Source organism: Helicoverpa zea, chromosome 22 (assembly GCF_022581195.2).
Source record: "Helicoverpa zea isolate HzStark_Cry1AcR chromosome 22, ilHelZeax1.1, whole genome shotgun sequence".
NCBI classification, from domain to species: Eukaryota; Metazoa; Arthropoda; class Insecta; order Lepidoptera; family Noctuidae; genus Helicoverpa; species Helicoverpa zea.
Window position 1 is genome coordinate 10,367,209 of NC_061473.1, and position 18,262 is coordinate 10,385,470.

Genomic DNA, 18,262 nt, shown 5'->3' on the forward strand with positions numbered 1-18,262 from the left:
CGTAAATATAATGTGAAATACCTACTAAGAAAAATAAATTGCTCATAACTGCAGATAATGCCGCATTATTCATGGGCTTCAAATAACCGTAGGTACCTAACTGACTTACGCAAAGAGAAAGTCATTAATTCTGATACACTAACTTTTCTAGATTATTTAACATCAGCTCTACAAGCTGTTGATTTGCATCCGTGCAATATTCAAGGACGTAATAAAATTATCCTAATGATTCTCAACCCAAATCGACAAAAAAATTTGGTGCGTATTTTTTTTCCCCAATTCCGTTGGGCGTTGGTTTACTTCCGACAAAAAAGCAGCGCATATTAACAATTTCTCGTCTACTGTAATTTTAATCGATTATTTACGTATTTAATGTCAACCTCCTGAAATATTGCACCGATGCAAATCAACACCTCGTATAGTCTAGCTCCATAATCTGAATAGAAATAAAAAGTAATCAATTATTACATCAAATATAAACATTTGCAAGTTCACTTAAGATGAGAAATTAATAAAATAGACAGTTTATAAAGTAATCACATTATTAATAGACGTCGATAAACCCATCACTTCGCACTACAGTTCAAATAAAAAATCATTTAGTTAAGTGTGTGTTAAGTAAATATTGTCTCCACTTAAGCAAATAACGTTACCCTACTACAACGTTACAAACGTGGGTATGTCCTTATCAAAATATTGCACACTAGCCGTTATACCGCGTTTTCACCCGCGTCTCGTGCGAACTACTGCCTATACTGGGATTAAATATAGCCTTTGCTACTTAAGCGTGTAGCTTCCCAACAGTTAAGGATTTTTTCAAATCGTTTCAGTAGTGTCAAAGCCTATAGAGTACAAACCGACAGAAACTGCTTCCTCCTTAGATACTATATTAGTATAGATAGAATATAAATTGTTGTGTGTTGTACCTATAAAGCTATAAGCAAATGAACATCAAACGTCTTGAGTAATTGATATGCTAAATAAAAAATCGGTAAAAAAACTTTTAAGTTAAACGGTTTTATCTTATGTGCACTGAAAACTAGAAAATAAAAAAATAGTTACTTACCTGTCAACCTACGTAGGTGGTCTTGGTCATATTAGACTAAAATAAAAACGTGGGGCCCATTAACTGTTGCTGTAGTACTTTCTTCTAGAGGTATAATAGGTGTGGATTGCATCGACTTACTATAATCGTAACTGGAGATTTTGACAATCAATAAATCAGCCGTAGCGGCTTCACCAGCGAACGCCGAGCTCATGATCTACCAAAGTATAAAGATATGCTTTGCCATAGGTAGGATTTCAGAGGGGCCCCACGTTTTTATTTTAGTCTAATATGACCAAGACCACCTACGTAGGTTGACAGGTAAGTAACTATTTTTTTATTTTCTAGTTTTCAGTGCACATAAGATAAAACCGTTTAACTTAAAAGTTTTTTTTACCGATTTTTTATTTTCTAGTTTTTAGTATTTAATGAAAATGCCTACCGAATATTCCTCATTCTATCTAATTCATTTAGTGCATCATTATTACACGGTCTCTTACCTGATAATTTATTACAATCTAATTCCTCAATACATAGCCCTTCCAGGTACTTTTTTTTTTAACGACCCCAAAAATCATCACATGACCTCTCCTGCTGTGGGTCAGCAGCGGTGAGGGACTGCCAGACTCTTGACTAAGAACCGTTTTGTTCCGTCGTAGGCCTTTTATGTACCAGGGCCGCGGTAACTCTTTCAAACAATCTCGCAGCCCAGGCAGGCCTTGGCCCTGTTGGGCCCCGCTGGAGTTACTGACAGTTTTCTACTTGTGAAGCCCTTTCATTTGATACCCATATTGGTGGGATTGATAAAAAATTGTTATCAGCCATTTGGTAGCGGCGGCCATCTTAGATTTCAATTTTGCATAGTAAATTGTATTCTACTTGTTGAGACCCATCAACATGGGTATCAAATGAACCTAAGTTATCCGCCATTTTGTAGAGGCCGCCATCTTGGATTTTAATTTTATATAGTACATTGTATTCTACTGGTTGAGAACTTTCATTTGATACCCATATTGATGGGATTGATAAAACCTACGTTATCCGCCATTTTGTAGCGGCCGCCATCTTGGATTTCAATTTTTTATAGTATATTGTATTCTGCTTGTTGAGCCCTTTTATTTGATACCCATATTGATGGGATTGATAAAACCTACGTTATCCGCCATCTTAGATTTCAATTTTGCATAGTAAATTGTATTCTACTTGTTGAGACCTTTCATTTGATACCCATGTTGATGGGATTGATAAAACCTAAGTTATCCGCCATTTTGTAGAGGCCGCCATCTTGGATTTTAATTTTATATAGTACATTGTATTCTACTGGTTGAGAACTTTCATTTGATACCCATATTGATGGGATTGATAAAACGTACGTTATCCGCCATTTTGTAGCGGCCGCCATCTTGGATTTCAATTTTTTATAGTATATTGTATTCTGCTTGTTGAGCCCTTTCATTTGATACCCATATTGATGGGATTGATAAAATCTACGTTATCCGCCATTTTGTGCCGGCGGCCATATTGGATTTACAATGTTATTGATATTACTATATTGTATTGTCATCGGAATTAAAGGTGTATACAAAATTTCAGATTAATCGGTTGACAGGAAGAGGGTGAAATTTGAATTACTAAATTTGACCCAAGAATGAATAAAACAAACTGGGTGAGCTAAATAAAACCGTTTAATAAAAAGCAATCGAATGTTGTTTTTTTAATATTATTTTCTTAATTGAAATCTATATAATGTTTGGATTAGAGAGACGGAATATTCGCTTTGATTACGATGTCAAAATCAAGTCTTGAAATATAATAAAAAGTAAAAAAAAACAGAGCATTTCTTTACTTTTCCATGTTAAGTTTATAACTATTTTTAACCGCATTCCCAAATAAATATATTTATTATCCCCGTTGATCCACACTAACGTGAAAATGAGTCTCTCACACTACTCATGTCAAGTTAACATTTTCCTAAAAATATGTACCTATAGGTACAATTTACAAAACAATAAAGATGACATTATATCAATCACTTACCTTACCTTACCAAATACTAAGATTAATTTTCATAATAAAACTAATATTTAGATATCGGGCGTCCCTCGCGACATTTTATCGGCCCCGTACAGTCCGTGTTTGGTATTGGAGCGCGTTGGCGGCGGCCATGACAGGCGCAGTTATAAATTCGCGCGTTTAATTGACTTATTATGTTCCAACTGGCTACCAGGATTATTGTGCGGAAGTTTTTGGTCCTTATTAAGTTAATTGGTAAGTTTTTTTTAAGCTTTTTATTTTGAAAACAAAAAGAAAATAAAATTGTGCTACTATCTCTTAAAACTTCGCTGCCCCAGTTTGGACTTTTCCTAAAAAGCTCATTGCAAGGACAAGTGTTAAAATAATTTACATTTTCAGGGAGGGTTGAGGAGTAGACCTAAAAATTACCTTATTAGTATGGTGATAAAAAGTTTCTCATATAAATAAAAGTTCAGTGCGTCAGGTTTGCTCGTAAAAGTACCTATGTTTTTTTTTTGGTGCGGTGAATGCTTAAAGACCTGAATTGTACTATTTAGGTACCATATATAATATTTAAGTAATCAAACTAGCCCCAATTTTATTTACCTAAGCTGACTTAATACTTATTTTCTTGAAAAATAAAACTTTTATGCTGTTGTTCGGTAATTACGTAGGTACCTATATACATATGTTGCGATTGATTACTATTATTTGTATGTTTAATAGATAGCAGATTATAATTTTATCATATCTTTGTGTATCTATTTACCCGCCCGTCTGTCGTAACGTAACATGGTTAAGTTTAATCTATTTAAAAGTTGTATTATCGTTCATAATAGCTAATTGATTACGTGTAGTAAAATTGAATGTCGTTTACTCAAAATGTCATATATATTTTTGAAGGATTTTCAAATCTAATATTCTGGTGTATGTCTGATATTCTATCTTTAGGAAGGTTTAGTAATTGATAAGGTAATGCATGAGCGGCCCACTGCGGAAGTTCACAAATTATACTTACATATACTTTACATTAAAAAAAAAAAAATACCTTTTCAAATCAGTTTATCTAAGTATTCGCGATAAAAAATCGTTCAGTAGTTTTCGGGAGTATCGCAAACAGGAAAAAGTTACTTAGAAGTGGACTTGTACTTTGTACTTATATTTTGTGGAATTAGGTAAAGGTTATTAATAATGTGGTAATATGAAAGTGATTCCGCAGGTAATCAGAAGGTGGGATAATTACTATCATAATTTTTATATCGGTCATTATAAAATAGTCGTTTTTCGTGAAAACTTTCTTATAGAAAATAGATAAATCTGTACCTCATCTTTCTTAAAAAATGGGCTATCTGACACTAAGCAGTTCCAAACCAACCAATCAAACAAGCTATCTTCAAAATATTTACTCTCGCTCTATGTAAAACACTGGTACCTACTCAGCTGCATCTAATTAGCATACCAGACCTTTCACTTGAGAAAAGGCTAGGCAGATGATAATGAAACAATAACGCGTTGTATCGTACATATTTGTTGGTGATTAATCGACTAACCTTTGTTTATTCATGACAAGAACACTGAACGGTCAATGCACAATGAATTTATTATGAATTCTTTACATAAAGAAAACGAAACAAATTTTAGAATGCTTGGAGTAGGTACCTATATGAAATCTTACAAAACTTTGTTCTTACGCGCTTTGGAAATCTAGCAGACTGGAAGAATCACAGAAATTGCCGATTTTGTGAAAAGTTGAGAGAGTGAGAGAGTTGTGTATGACAGGTGTAAAGGAAATTATATGAATTATTTTTTCGAACGTTCGAAGTTTTCGGCTGTGCGTGAGAGGCCTTCCAAAACTTCGTTTGTTTTTCGCTAGCCTATAGATGTGCGTTTACCATAAATAATGCGTTCGAAACCAAAGAGACCGCCTTACTGGCCAAAAAAAAAGACAAATAAAACAAAAGGGCGCGAATATGGCCAGTGATAACAGATAGTCATCGATAAGCTTCTTTGGCCACAGCAAACAAAACGTTTATTTGTACAACTATGGGTGGGTGACACCATGTGATGAACGATTTATAACGATAACCAATAGATTAGGTACTTCCTTAGTAATTTCGATGAAAATGTAAACTACGACGACACATTTACCGTCATTTCCAGGTCGCCGTAAGAGCCCGTTCCTGTTTCTGCCGCTCCTGGTGTCATTACTGGTGCTGTGGCCCACAATATGGTGGTTTGCGGAGCAGACCAGTCAGACCCTGATGGTGCCACCTCCTCTAGAACACGCCCTCGACCACTACAGGAGAAACCGGAGCTTGCATCATTATTTATCCAATATGTAAGTACCTACTACAGTTTAAATAAAACTACTTGAACGGATTTTATCGCGGCTATATTCATATTATTTAATCCCGGTGTTTTGGATCCTTTATCACAAACCATAATCCCATAAAATCCGTGTAAGTAGTTTTTTTTTTTAATTTAATGTCCTATATTCGCATAAGTGTCAAAAATCGATATCTACTATTGTGTTTCGGATGGCACGTTGAACTGCAGGTCCCGGCTGTCATGAAAATCTTTGGCAGTCATTACAGGCTGTCAAAAGCCAGTAAGTCTGACACCAGTCTTACCAATTAGTAGATATTTTATTGGCCGAATAATTGGGTTGAGGAGGTCGGATAGGCCGTCGCTCCTTGTAAAATTCTGGTACTCAGTTGCATGCGGTTAGACTGGAAGCCAACCCCAACATAGTTTGGAAAAGGCTCGACAGATGATGATGATGTAAGTACCTTAGTTTCGGGAAGAGGAAGTACTGCACGCATAATAATAAACATTTGATCGCATCGTTTAAACATTGGCAACGACTCGAGATGACAATACGGACCACTAGCACAGATTACTAAATGTTTACTAATATCTGAGATTCTTAGCTCGTTCAAAGAACAACAAATCAGCTTCATAATATTAAAGATAAAGATAAAGATACTTTATTTTGTAAAACATGGTACAAAGCATAGGTGTTATAAGTAGTATCAACTTATGTTTTGCCTTATGATGGCGTACAAAATTTCAAATGGTTCTTAAGCTAGCTTAAGATATTAAAATTGACTCTATATAAAAAAAAAAAACAATATTAAAATATGTAAGTAATTAAAGAAAAGACTCAAAATAAAAACAATCACTAAAGAGAATTTAAAATATAAAATATGTGTGTATCACTCACTTAAAAATTCTTGTATGCTATAGTAGCACTTATTTATTAAATACCTTTTAAGATTTTTTTTAAACATTGTATCTGGCATTTGTTTTATTGCTTTGGGTACTTTGTTATAGATTTTGGGCGCCAAACAGAAAACACTTTTATTCTTCAGGGTAGTTTTTGAACTCACTATACTGAGGCAATCATTTTTCCTACGGTTACGAATTACAATGTCCGATTGTTTTTTAAAAATATGTGGATTGGTCCGAACAAAATTTGCTACTTCGTATATGAAAAGTGATGGCAGAGTCAATATTTTGTGTTCAATGAAAAATGGTTTGCAGCTATCTGTGGTTTTTAACCCAAACATAGCTCTGATGCATCGTTTCTGTGACTTGAAAATGATCTCTCTATTTGTTGAATTTCCCCAATATATAATTCCGAACCTGAGGACTGAACCAACAATACCGTGATAGGCCGTGCAGAGCGCTTCTTTAGTTATAACTCGAGAGAGTCTATAGAGAGCATAGGATGAGGAGCTGATTCTCTTATTGAGGTCTTCTGTATGAGCTTTCCAGTTAAGACTTCTATCAATAATAATACCTAAAAATTTTGTAGTATCAGCTTTATTGATAGCTGTCCCTTGGTATGTGATGTTAATGTCTGGCGCAGCTGATTTTTGGCTGAAGTGCATTATTTTAGTCTTTTCTAGATTTATTTTTAAATTATTGTTATTTAGCCATTCTATTACTGATTTTACTGTATTATTTATTTCATTTTCATATGTGGTTTTGTTAATAGAATTTATAGTTATTGTATATTAAGTACAAGTAGATTTTTTTTAACGACGTTAAAAATCATCAAATGACTCCTCCCGCTGTGGGTTAGCAGCGGTGAGGGAGTGTCAAACTTTTCTGACTAAAAACTGTCGTGTTCCGTCATAGGCCTTGTATGTACCAGGGTCGCAGTAACTCTTTCGAACAATCCCGCTGAAGTAGATTTAAATCCCAATTTATTGATTGGTAAAGAAAACGAAAAGATTATTCTCTGAAAGGACGCGGTTATATCTGAAATTATTCATTAAAGTTGAACAAAGGCTTGTAAAATTGTTAGTATTTTCAGATATAATTGACATTCATGATTTTCAAACAATTCGCCAACTGTTTTGTATTGGGTCTACTGTTTAACGGTAACATCTAAAAGAAAGTTTACTTTTTGAATAGGTACTCTCTATTCTTATCATCGTCTCCCGAGCCTTTCCCCAACTATGTTGGGGTCGGCTTCCAGTCTAACCGGATTCAGCTGAGTACCAGTGCTTTACAAGAAGCGACTGCCTATCTGACCTCCTCTCTCTTGCCTCATACACACTAATTATATGAGCTAGGTTAATTACAATCTAAAACTAAAAATGGAAATAATAAATAGGTACCTACATACCATTTAATATTATCTGTTATCGTAAAATTCAAGTGTTTTTTTAATACGATAGTTTAGGTGAATCATTTATTAGTAATAGTTATCAATATTTTAATTTTCATAAGTAATTCAATTACACGAATAGTCATGGAAAAGAAAATACACCGGTATCTAATCTGTTAGTTATAATCTATATATATACTTCTCTATTTATAGAAGAATAATGTTTGTTAGTTTGTACTTTAAAGGCTCCGAAACTACCTAACCGATTTGCAAAAATATTTCACAGTTGGAGAGCTACACTATACTTAGGTGACATAGACACTATATTTTTTCCGGGTACGGGAAGTAGGTCCTATAAAATGATAAACCTGTACCTTCGTTATCGTCTAGTTATTTTATCTAATCGAATATTTTGAGGAAATAATTAACAATTCGGGGTACGTGTGATTCACGTTACTGTCGAAATGGTAATCTCAACAAATTATTCATTGACACTCGTACACAACAATTTACTGATGACGCTACAATAAGATAAGGTATTCCGTATATTTTATCATCGATAGCATTTTAGTTCTGAGTAAGTAAACATAACGTGTCCCCTATCTTTCTATGACCGTGTATGCCCCAAACGGACAACGCGATTGCTAATCGCGGTTTTAAAATACTGTTAGGGATTGTTTTATTTGAAATTGTTTTGTGTATTTGTACTTTAAAGGTTTCTAAAGTACCTCCTAAATAACTAATTTTTGAAAAAATCTTTCAGTGTATGTAAGCTACACTATTCCCGGGTGACAAAGGTTATACCAGGCCTCTGTCACTCGACGTACTTGCGCGCTATAAATGCCTACCGCTCGCTGGGTTACCGGTAGCCCCACGCGGCTCAGGGCGCACAACAGTCACACGCGCCGCGCGCGCTCCAATGTTATTATTTTTATTTCGTGGTACGTTATGCTGTTGGTTTTTATTAGGTTGTTTAAGGTACCTAACAAACTGATGGATTATTTTGAGTTGTGTTGGTTTATATGCGACTATTGTAAGATTTAGAAACATTTTATATGTATGAACTTATCTAGTAATTCTATTTTTTTTTAAATAAATTAATACTTATCTACTTTATGATTTTAACAACAGAGATCATTAGGTACTTATTTTACTTTAGATACCTACTTAGTTATATGAACTGTATTGTGAGTTTTGTAGCTCAAAACACATCTCGAGTGTAAGTAGGTATAGTTCTGGTCCAACTTAATGACGACTCGGAACATTACGTGTTTCGCTACGCAGAAACCAATTTTAGGTATGTATCAACACTCGACGGAGTTGTACCATATGGGGTATGGCACTTGTGCTCGAAAAATAGTTGGAAACCGCCTTTGATTTTGACGAAAGCTTTACTTAAGTACTTACCTATGCTTACGTATTAGGTAATATTTAGTAATATGTACCCATACTCCATTTTAGTAGGCAATACAATAGTTAACTAAAGAAAAATATTCTTGATATTACTTTTTATTTAAAAACTCAGTTTTAAAAAAGGCTATCTTAAAATAAGCGTAACTTTGTTTTCCTACTTAAATATTAATACATTGTAAGAAGCAACCCTAAGCACGGCGACGGCACGGTTGCGGTCACTGAACTGTGCGCATTACAATAACAATCGAGCGCTTGAGCTTTTAAGGTTCATTTTATAACGCAGCTAGGAATTTGTAGGTAGTTGGGGAACTTGTAGGTGCTTATAACAGTAGGTATGGACTTTTTTGTATGGAGTGATTTATCTGTTACGTAGTAACTATTATATAATCTGTGGTTATACCTCCATTAACAGGATAGCAGTTTAACCTTCCCCCAAATTCTAGAACAATCGAAATAACTCAACAAACCCTTGGTTTTCCAGCCAAACCCTGATAGAGCCATCATGGACGCCCTGCGAGAGCCTGGACGAGGTGCCAGTCGTGGTGCTGGTCACCAGTTCTCCCCACAACCTTGCGAATCGCCAGGCCGTGCGGGATACCTGGGCCAAGCATCAGCCTACGTACTTCGTGATGGGACTCATCGGGAACGATGTGGATGATCAGCTGGTGAGGGGTCTTCTTTTAATGGTAGTGTTGCCTGCTTTATGCTATGGGTATATTTGTTTGTAACATGATAGGTTTCTTATACAAAGATATTCACTTATAAAATCTTCATACATAATACAGATTTCTTGTATTAACTACGAGTTTCTCAGTACCTAGTCTCCAATTACATGTATCCCCGTTGATTAAATAAAAATTATAATTGTTAGTATAGCTATGTAATATCTGCTCAATCGTAGAAAACATATTCGAAGCACCTAGACTCAATTATTCTTAAACTAACACATAACGACTTTCATTCCAGGTAGACTCATACATAGAAGCAAAACAGTTCGGAGACTTGATCGTCTTCGATTTCCACGACCATTACCAAAACCTGACGCTGAAGACTGCTCTGATGATGAAGTGGACCCTCCGCCGCTGTCCTCAGGCGCAGTTCATGTTCAAGACTGATGACGACGTGCTCGTCAATCCGTGGATGTTGAAAAAGGTGATTAAGGAGAATGGTGATGCGAGTTTACTTGGTAAGATATTAATCATGTGTGTCTGTACTAACAAAAGATTTACAGCAAAGGCTAAATAACTCTGCATTTTATAAAGTTAGTCATTAAAATTTGACGCCTCAAGCTAACGCAGTAATGTTTATTCATATTTTTTGACGGAAGATGTGATCGCAGTTGAGAAAGTTTCCTAAAAAGACAAACAATCTACTCATGGAAAAATTGGATACATCGAGATTTAACGGACCCAAACTGAAACAATCTAATATTTTTACGAGACATTTAATATAGAATCTACTATTTTCAAAGCTTACAACAAAAACCTATCACCTAAATCTCAATGTTATTACTTCTGTATTGCAGGCTACAGTATAAACGGCACTCAGTTGAACAGGAGCGAGTACAGCAAGTGGTTCATCCCGCGCTGGCTGCTCAGTGATGACCGCGTCTCCAAATATCTCAGCGGCACTGGATACCTCATTAGTGGTTAGTATTTTAATTATGTTGTATTTTCATCCTCCTGTTCTTATTCCAAGTTTGGTCAGTAGCGCGGCGGTCACCGCCAGCGCCGGACGTGTGCGCCAGCAGGCTCTCCACAGTACCTGGCGTGTCCGCTGGAGGGCGCCACAGTGTCGTGCAGTGTCGAGCACGGCGGCGAGCGCCGTCAGTAGCGCGGCGGTCACCGCCGGCGCCGGACGTGTGCGCCAGCAGGCTCTCCACAGTACCTGGCGTGTCCGCTGGAGGGCGCCACAGTGTCGTGCAGTGTCGAGCACGGCGGCGAGCGCCGTCAGTAGCGCGGCGGTCACCGCCGGCGCCGGACGTGTGCGCCAGCAGGCTCTCCACAGTACCTGGCGTGTCCGCTGGAGGGCGCCACAGTGTCGTGCAGTGTCGAGCACGGCGGCGAGCGCCGTCAGTAGCGCGGCGGTCACCGCCGGCGCCGGACGTGTGCGCCAGCAGGCTCTCCACAGTACCTGGCGTGTCCGCTGGAGGGCGCCACAGTGTCGTGCAGTGTCGAGCACGGCGGCGAGCGCCGTCAGTAGCGCGGCGGTCACCGCCGGCGCCGGACGTGTGCGCCAGCAGGCTCTCCACAGTACCTGGCGTGTCCGCTGGAGGGCGCCACAGTGTCGTGCAGTGTCGAGCACGGCGGCGAGCGCCGTCAGTAGCGCGGCGGTCACCGCCGGCGCCGGACGTGTGCGCCAGCAGGCTCTCCACAGTACCTGGCGTGTCCGCTGGAGGGCGCCACAGTGTCGTGCACAGTGTCGCACGGCGGCGAGCGCCGTCAGTAGCGCGGCGGCTACCGTCGGCGCCGGCGCTTGGTAACAACATCTCCCAAGCCTGATCGGAAATCCCCCGAAATTGTGTCTTGGCTAAATAGCAGACCACCACTGGTGGCAAGACACCGAGGCATCGCAGGAAGGCCTAGAGGCAGCGATAGGGATCGTGTTATCGTATGTCAAACTGCTGCATCTAACATCTCTCCGATCGTAGCGGTTCACCGTTCCATCGGATAAAGGGATGTTAGACGAGAGAGTGCTCTTGCGTTTGCGCGTATGTTTGAGCACTGTAATATATCCTGCGCATCTGACTGCTTCCGTATAATGGACCCCGATTTGGCGAAGACTAGTGGCGATAGGTTGAGGTAGAGAGGTTCGGGCTGATGCAACCTGAGCTTTGTCTGAGACCTGCACACTAGCGGCTCTGGGGGTGTGAGTACATGCCGTGGTCGTTTTCTCTTTGAGCTGGGGGGACAGAGGGAATCCGGCAGCACCCAGAGCGACAAAGCAGCCCTTTTTAGGGGAGCACTGCTTTCCTTGCTCAGCCTGGGAGGGGGCTAGAAAAGGTGCCCTAAAAAAATGCTCACCCCAAACACTCTTTGGATAGCAGTAACCACGGCTGCTTCCGCATCTTTTTATTCGTGGTCGACACAACAACAGTAATAAACGTAAAACACCTTTACTGACTTTTGGTGCATGGAATGTTCGCACCCTTCTCGACCGCGAGACAAACGCCTGCCCAGAACGGAAAACAGCCACAGTTGCTCGAGAACTCCGCCGCTACAACATTGATATAGCTGCTGTAAGCGAAACCCACCTTGCCGATGAGGGCGAGCTAGCCGAGCATGGCGGTGGCTACACTTTCTACTGGAAGGGCACTGCTGCAACAGAACCAAGAAGGTCGGGAGTTGGTTTTGTGATCAAGAATAATCTTGTGAAGACACTGCAAGAATGTCCAATCCACATCTCGGACCGTATAACCACATTGCGCCTTCACTTAGACGGTGACAATTTCCTTAATGTTATCAGTGTCTATGCACCGACGCTAGGTAGTTCTGACGACATCAAGGATAAATTTTATGAAGAACTTACACAATGTCTCCATAAAATACCGAACAGAGAAAAGATTCTCTTGTTAGGAGACTTCAATGCTAGAGTTGGTCAAGATTATGAAGCGTGGCCTAAAGTTTTGGGTAGACATGGGGTAGGCAACATCAACTCTAATGGCCAGTTGCTGCTTAGTTTATGTGCTCAATTCCAACTTGCAATCACAAACACCATGTTTCGCCTTGCTGCTAAGCACAAAACTACGTGGATGCACCCACGTTCTAAGCACTGGCACCTCATTGACTATGCCATCACGAGGCAGCGAGACATCTCTCAGGTCCTAGTCACTCGTGTTATGCGCGGTGCTCATTGCTGGACGGACCATAGACCAATTGTCACCAAACTGCGTCTTTGCCTTCGGCGACCATTCAGGGCTAGCAGGAAAAAGCCTCAGAACATAAACATTGAGAAACTCAAACATCCGGGACCCCGAAGCAAATACGCTGAAACGCTGGCATGTGATATACACTCTCATCAAAATACCGGTGATATTGATGCAGACTGGAACGCTTTATCGTCGTCCATTCTTGACGTAGCCATTAACACCATAGGGCTAAAAAATAAACGCAAGCAAGACTGGTTTGATGAGAACGACGAAGTTCTTTCTGAAGCTATTGCCAAACACCGAGACCTTCTCAGGCGCAGTAATAACAGCGCACTTATAAGAGAGAGTGACCGTGAGTTGCGTAAACTCACGAGACACACTAAAGATAAATGGTGGCAAGACAAGGCTCAATACATCCAGTCGCTTGCTGATAGTAATCAGCTCGGTGATTTCTATAGCGAAATTCGCAATCTCCTGGGTACCACCAACTTCATAAAGGTACCACTGAAGTCGCTGGATGGTAAAAGTCTGCTGAAAAGCAAAAATGAAGTGTTAGATCGTTGGGCAGAACACTTCAATAATCTACTTAATGTAGATCGAACAGCCGATCTACACTACATAGACAGTTTGCCTCAACTTCAAATAGCAGAAGAATTGGATGATGCCTTGTCTAAACATGAGGTGCTTTGTGCCATCAAACAACAGCAAAATCAGCGTGCGGTTGGCCTAGACCTTATACCAGGTGAGCTTCTGAAGTACGGCGGCGAGGAACTGCATTCGCGCGTCTGGGAAATGTTTGTGCTTATGTGGGAGAAAGAACAAGTTCCTGAAACTTTTAAGTTATCACGCGTCAGGGCTCTCTATAAGAACAAAGGCGACCGGTCGGAATGTGGTTCTTACCGCGGTATTTCACTGCTCTCTGTCTCTGGAAAAGTCTTCGCGAGAGTACTTCTAAACCGCCTCAGGAACCTCTCTGAAAAGATTCTGCCGGAAACCCAATTTGGTTTCAGACCAGACAGAGGAACTTGTGAGGCAATATTCGCAGCCCGTCAACTCCAGGAAAAAAGTAGAGAGCAGGGACAGCACTTGTATCTCTGCTTTATTGATCTGGAAAAAGCCTTTGACTGCGTCCCTCGCGAGGCCCTCTGGAAGGTACTGAGAAAGTTGGGGTGTACAGAGAAGTTCATAAGACTCCTGCGACTCCTGCACGATGACATGCAATGTTGTGTAGCGGTTGAAGATGACCAATCGAGCTTCTTCTCCGTCACCTGTGGAGTGAAGCAAGGTTGTGTCCTGGCTCCCACATTGTTTGCATTATATTTCGCAGTTGTAGTCCGGGAAGTATTGAATTCTTCTCCTGAAGGAGTTCGTATTCGTTATCGGACTGACGGCAAACTTTTCAACCTGAATAGACTCAAGGCGACCACAAAGGTGTCCTATGCACATATACAGGACATTATGTATGCAGATGACCTCTGTTTCGTGGCTGAATCCCCTGAAGTCCTGCAACAGCTAGTCACGAACCTTCACAAGCAGTGCTGTACATTTGGTCTAAAAATCAGCATCAAAAAGACAGAAGTAATGTCTTCAGACAATCACGGACGTCAAGAACTGACCATTATGCTTGGTGAAGATGTCCTGAAGCAGGTCGATAAATTTCGATATTTGGGGAGCACTATAACAGCAAAGTGCGACCTTGACGCCGAAATCAATAGCAGAATTGGTGCTGCAGCCGCTGCTTTCGGCAAATTCGACAAGAAGGTCTTCAGCTCCCATGACCTAAAGATATCCACAAAGGTTTCTGTGTATATGGCAGTTGTGTTGCCTTGTATACTCTACTCAGCGGAAACATGGACACCGTACCGACGCCACATCAAGCAACTAGACCGCTTCCACCCCAAATGTCTGCGCAAAATATTAAATATCCGTTGGTTTGATCGTGTGCGTAACACAGAAGTGTTGAGGAAAGCCAATGTAGGTGGCATTGAAGCATACCTCATGAGGAGACAGCTTCGTTGGTGCGGGCATGTACTGCGCATGCCGGATACTAGAGTGGCCAAGCGCATCCTCTACTCCGAGTTGCAGGAGGGCAAGCGGAAACGTGGCGGACAGCTGCTGCGATACAAGGATGTGCTGAAGCGTCACATGAAAAGCTGTTCCATTGACCCGTCTCAGTGGGAGAATCTGGCATCCAACCGCAGAGACTGGAGAAGCCGCGTTAAAGCCAAAGTCTTTGACTTTGAAGCACGCCGACTTTCTGAGTTGGATGCCAAACGAGATGAGTTGAAAGCTCGACCACCTGTAGCTATCAACTACAACTTTGTGGCTGGTACCCTGACATGTCCGCAGTGTGCGCGGACTTTCACGCACAAAATTGGATACTCCAGCCACATGAGAGCACACGCACGCCATTAGGGTCGAAGTGGTCGCCGTTGCCGAAATCGGCGTGGAAGATTATTATGATTATTATTACTTATTCCAAGTTCAACTATAGTCGGTGTAACATTGTAATTTTTTCATACTCTGAAATCTACCTTCATCTCACAAATAACATTATTTGCTAAACGTTAACGTAATCCACTCATTGTTTCTTTAGTATTCCACTACCTCCATATAAATATGTACATACATCCACATTCTTGCTCTATATGATATATTTGGGGTCTATAGCTACAAGAAGAGTCTCAAAAAACTTAGACAATAAATTGAATAGGTATATAGTCCAAGTCCAAAGATAAACTCAAATTATTCCTTCTTATACGCAAATATGTATTGTTTCCAGGAGACTACATAGAAGCAATCCTAAAAAAAGCCTACAACATACCAATAGTGAATCTAGAAGACGTCTACTTCACATACCTAGTAGCCCACAAGCAGTTGGGGCTGGTCCTCACTCACGACAGGAGACTGTCTCCCTACAAACCCTGGCTGAAGACCAGCTGCCTCTACTGGGAGTTCGCGTCTATCCACAGTTTGAGCCCGGACGAGATGGTCTCATCGTGGAGTAGACTGAAAAGACTAGTAGACCGGGGTAATGGAACTAATGAGTGTTGGTTCTTTGAGTCGTATTTGGGAGATTATAGTGATGTGGTGTTGTATTGAAGATGGTCTTTTGAAAAATTTTGATAGTCTATTTTGTGAGTGGTTTTGAATTTGTCTTGATGGCATAGAGGCTAATGGTCTTGCATCAAAGTTGTGGTATATGCAATGAATGTGGGTTAAAAAGGCTGAATTATTAATGTTTGATTGAAGAAGTGCCTTAGAGTAATAAAATTAATGGGGTTTTACACTAGATACCCAACAAAACATGCGCGGCAAAAACCTGTAGCTTGGTTCCAGGTATTTTTCAGTAATTTGAACCACAAATTGACAAGTATTTGTTGGAACTGGGTAAATAATTTACTACAATTATTAAATAACCTGAATTAATGTATAATATTATTTATGTGCTAAACAATTGCCGTCATAATGTATAAGATGAGCAAAAAGGAGAGACGGAATATCCATTGTACCTAATTATGAATTAATTTAAATCTGCCTAGTTATAAGACAACGCATTTAATTTTGACGGGTATTTTTATATGACTTAATATAAGAATTGATATAAGATGTAAATAATAATAATTTATATTTCTGTGTAATAAACGCATAAGGTGAGTATTTTTGTAAATAGTATATTTTTTATTAACTAGAGAGCAAACATGTCCTTTTTTAGACCCTAGATTATCTGTGAAAGCGCGACAGATAGGCAGACAAAGTTGATACTTAGTAAGAATAATGAATTTATGATTGAATTTTGAGGCCTTATAGACTTAAGTACTTACTTCATGTACCTGAAAAACTGTAAATAGGTGTAGTGTATTACGACGAAGGCTATGTAACTGATAAATAGAACTAAATAGACAATGTTTTTAATTTGTTAAGTATGGAAAAATACTGATTCTACATATATTGCGGGTAACAGGGAGTTATTTTATAAATGTCCTACAATATGTACTTTCAATGAACGGCTGTCATTTGAACATATTCGGCAGTCGCTACGGGTAGTCAGAAGCCAGTAAGTCTGACACCAGTTTAACTAAGGAGTATTAGGTTGCTCGGAAAACTGGGTTGAGGAGGTCAGGTAGGCAGTCGCTCCTTGTCAAGCACTGGTACTCAGCTGCATCCGGTTAGACTGGAAGCCAACCACAACATAGTTGGGAAATGGCTCGGGAGATGAATGTGTACTTTCAATTTTGTGTGTCGATAAACAGTCATTAGGTACGTGTATATTTTATTGTAAGATTAAAAAATAAACGTTTCTAGTAAATATTTTGTTTTTCTTTTACAGATAAGAAGTTATCTATATTTCTATGCTAATATACCTAAATACCTACCTACCTCACGATTAAATATGCATTCCTCTAGTGCGTTTGTTACGTCCATTAAAATCTACAATAAATTACCAGAATACATAAAAAACATTGAATCAAATAATATATTTACCAATAAACTAAAACGATTTCTCTTAGATAAAAGCTACTACACAATTGACGAATATTTCAAAGATAAATACAACTAGGGAAACTAGGATAACTGGAATAAACAAGCAGTACTTAATATATCAATTTATTTACCTTACTTACCGTGCAATACCTTTAATTAAATTCTTACTATTGAGTCATAAATAAAAAAAACTACAGCTAATTTATAAATAAATATAAATAAATAAAATAATTAATAACGATTAATACATAATATAGAATATTTATAATATGAATTAATAATATATAAATAAACGAATATAAATTTAATAAATAATAAATAAGTAAAATGTAAATAAATCTACACAGAAATAATACCTACTCAAATATCTAAATATAATAAGATTTTCTACATTTAATTCAATATTATTATATTTAAAAAGCGCTCTTCGTCCTCTCCTCTAAAAACTAACTTTGCTGTGGCCGACAGGGTCCATAATTGTTTCTTTTAATTTTACCCACCAGCCTGTACACATTATGGAATGCAATAAAGTTATTGAGTATTGAGTATTGAGTAATACAGAGGAAACATTTGTTTGCTCGTTCACTGTTGGGAAAATCGCAGGGAAAACGCTAGTGACTAATCACTATTTCTAACCAAAGTCGATGATTAATTGCGCCTCCTTCGTTTGAATATGTACTCATAGTTTCCCAATATTATTTTCCCAACTGTTTTAACGTTAACATTAAAAGTAATTAAAGTCTCAATTTCTATTGAATGATAGAAACCCATTCTTCTTTTCCTTGGCTATCATTAACACAATTTCGACTTTGAACATAGC

At 39.0% G+C, this 18,262-nt stretch overlaps 1 protein-coding gene across 1 annotated transcript; it reads left to right on the forward strand.

Annotated features, from left to right (window-relative positions):
• The first annotated feature begins 3,178 nt into the window (after positions 1 to 3,178).
• LOC124641607 (beta-1,3-galactosyltransferase 5-like) lies at positions 3,179 to 16,246 on the forward strand. The gene is made up of 6 exons (XM_047179753.1): positions 3,179 to 3,313; positions 5,219 to 5,396; positions 9,571 to 9,754; positions 10,056 to 10,275; positions 10,615 to 10,737; positions 15,740 to 16,246. Exons 1-6 carry the CDS (start codon positions 3,253 to 3,255, stop codon positions 16,057 to 16,059), a joined length of 1,086 nt encoding a protein of 361 aa, XP_047035709.1. The 5' UTR covers positions 3,179 to 3,252; the 3' UTR covers positions 16,060 to 16,246.
• Positions 16,247 to 18,262: the final 2,016 nt, after the last annotated feature.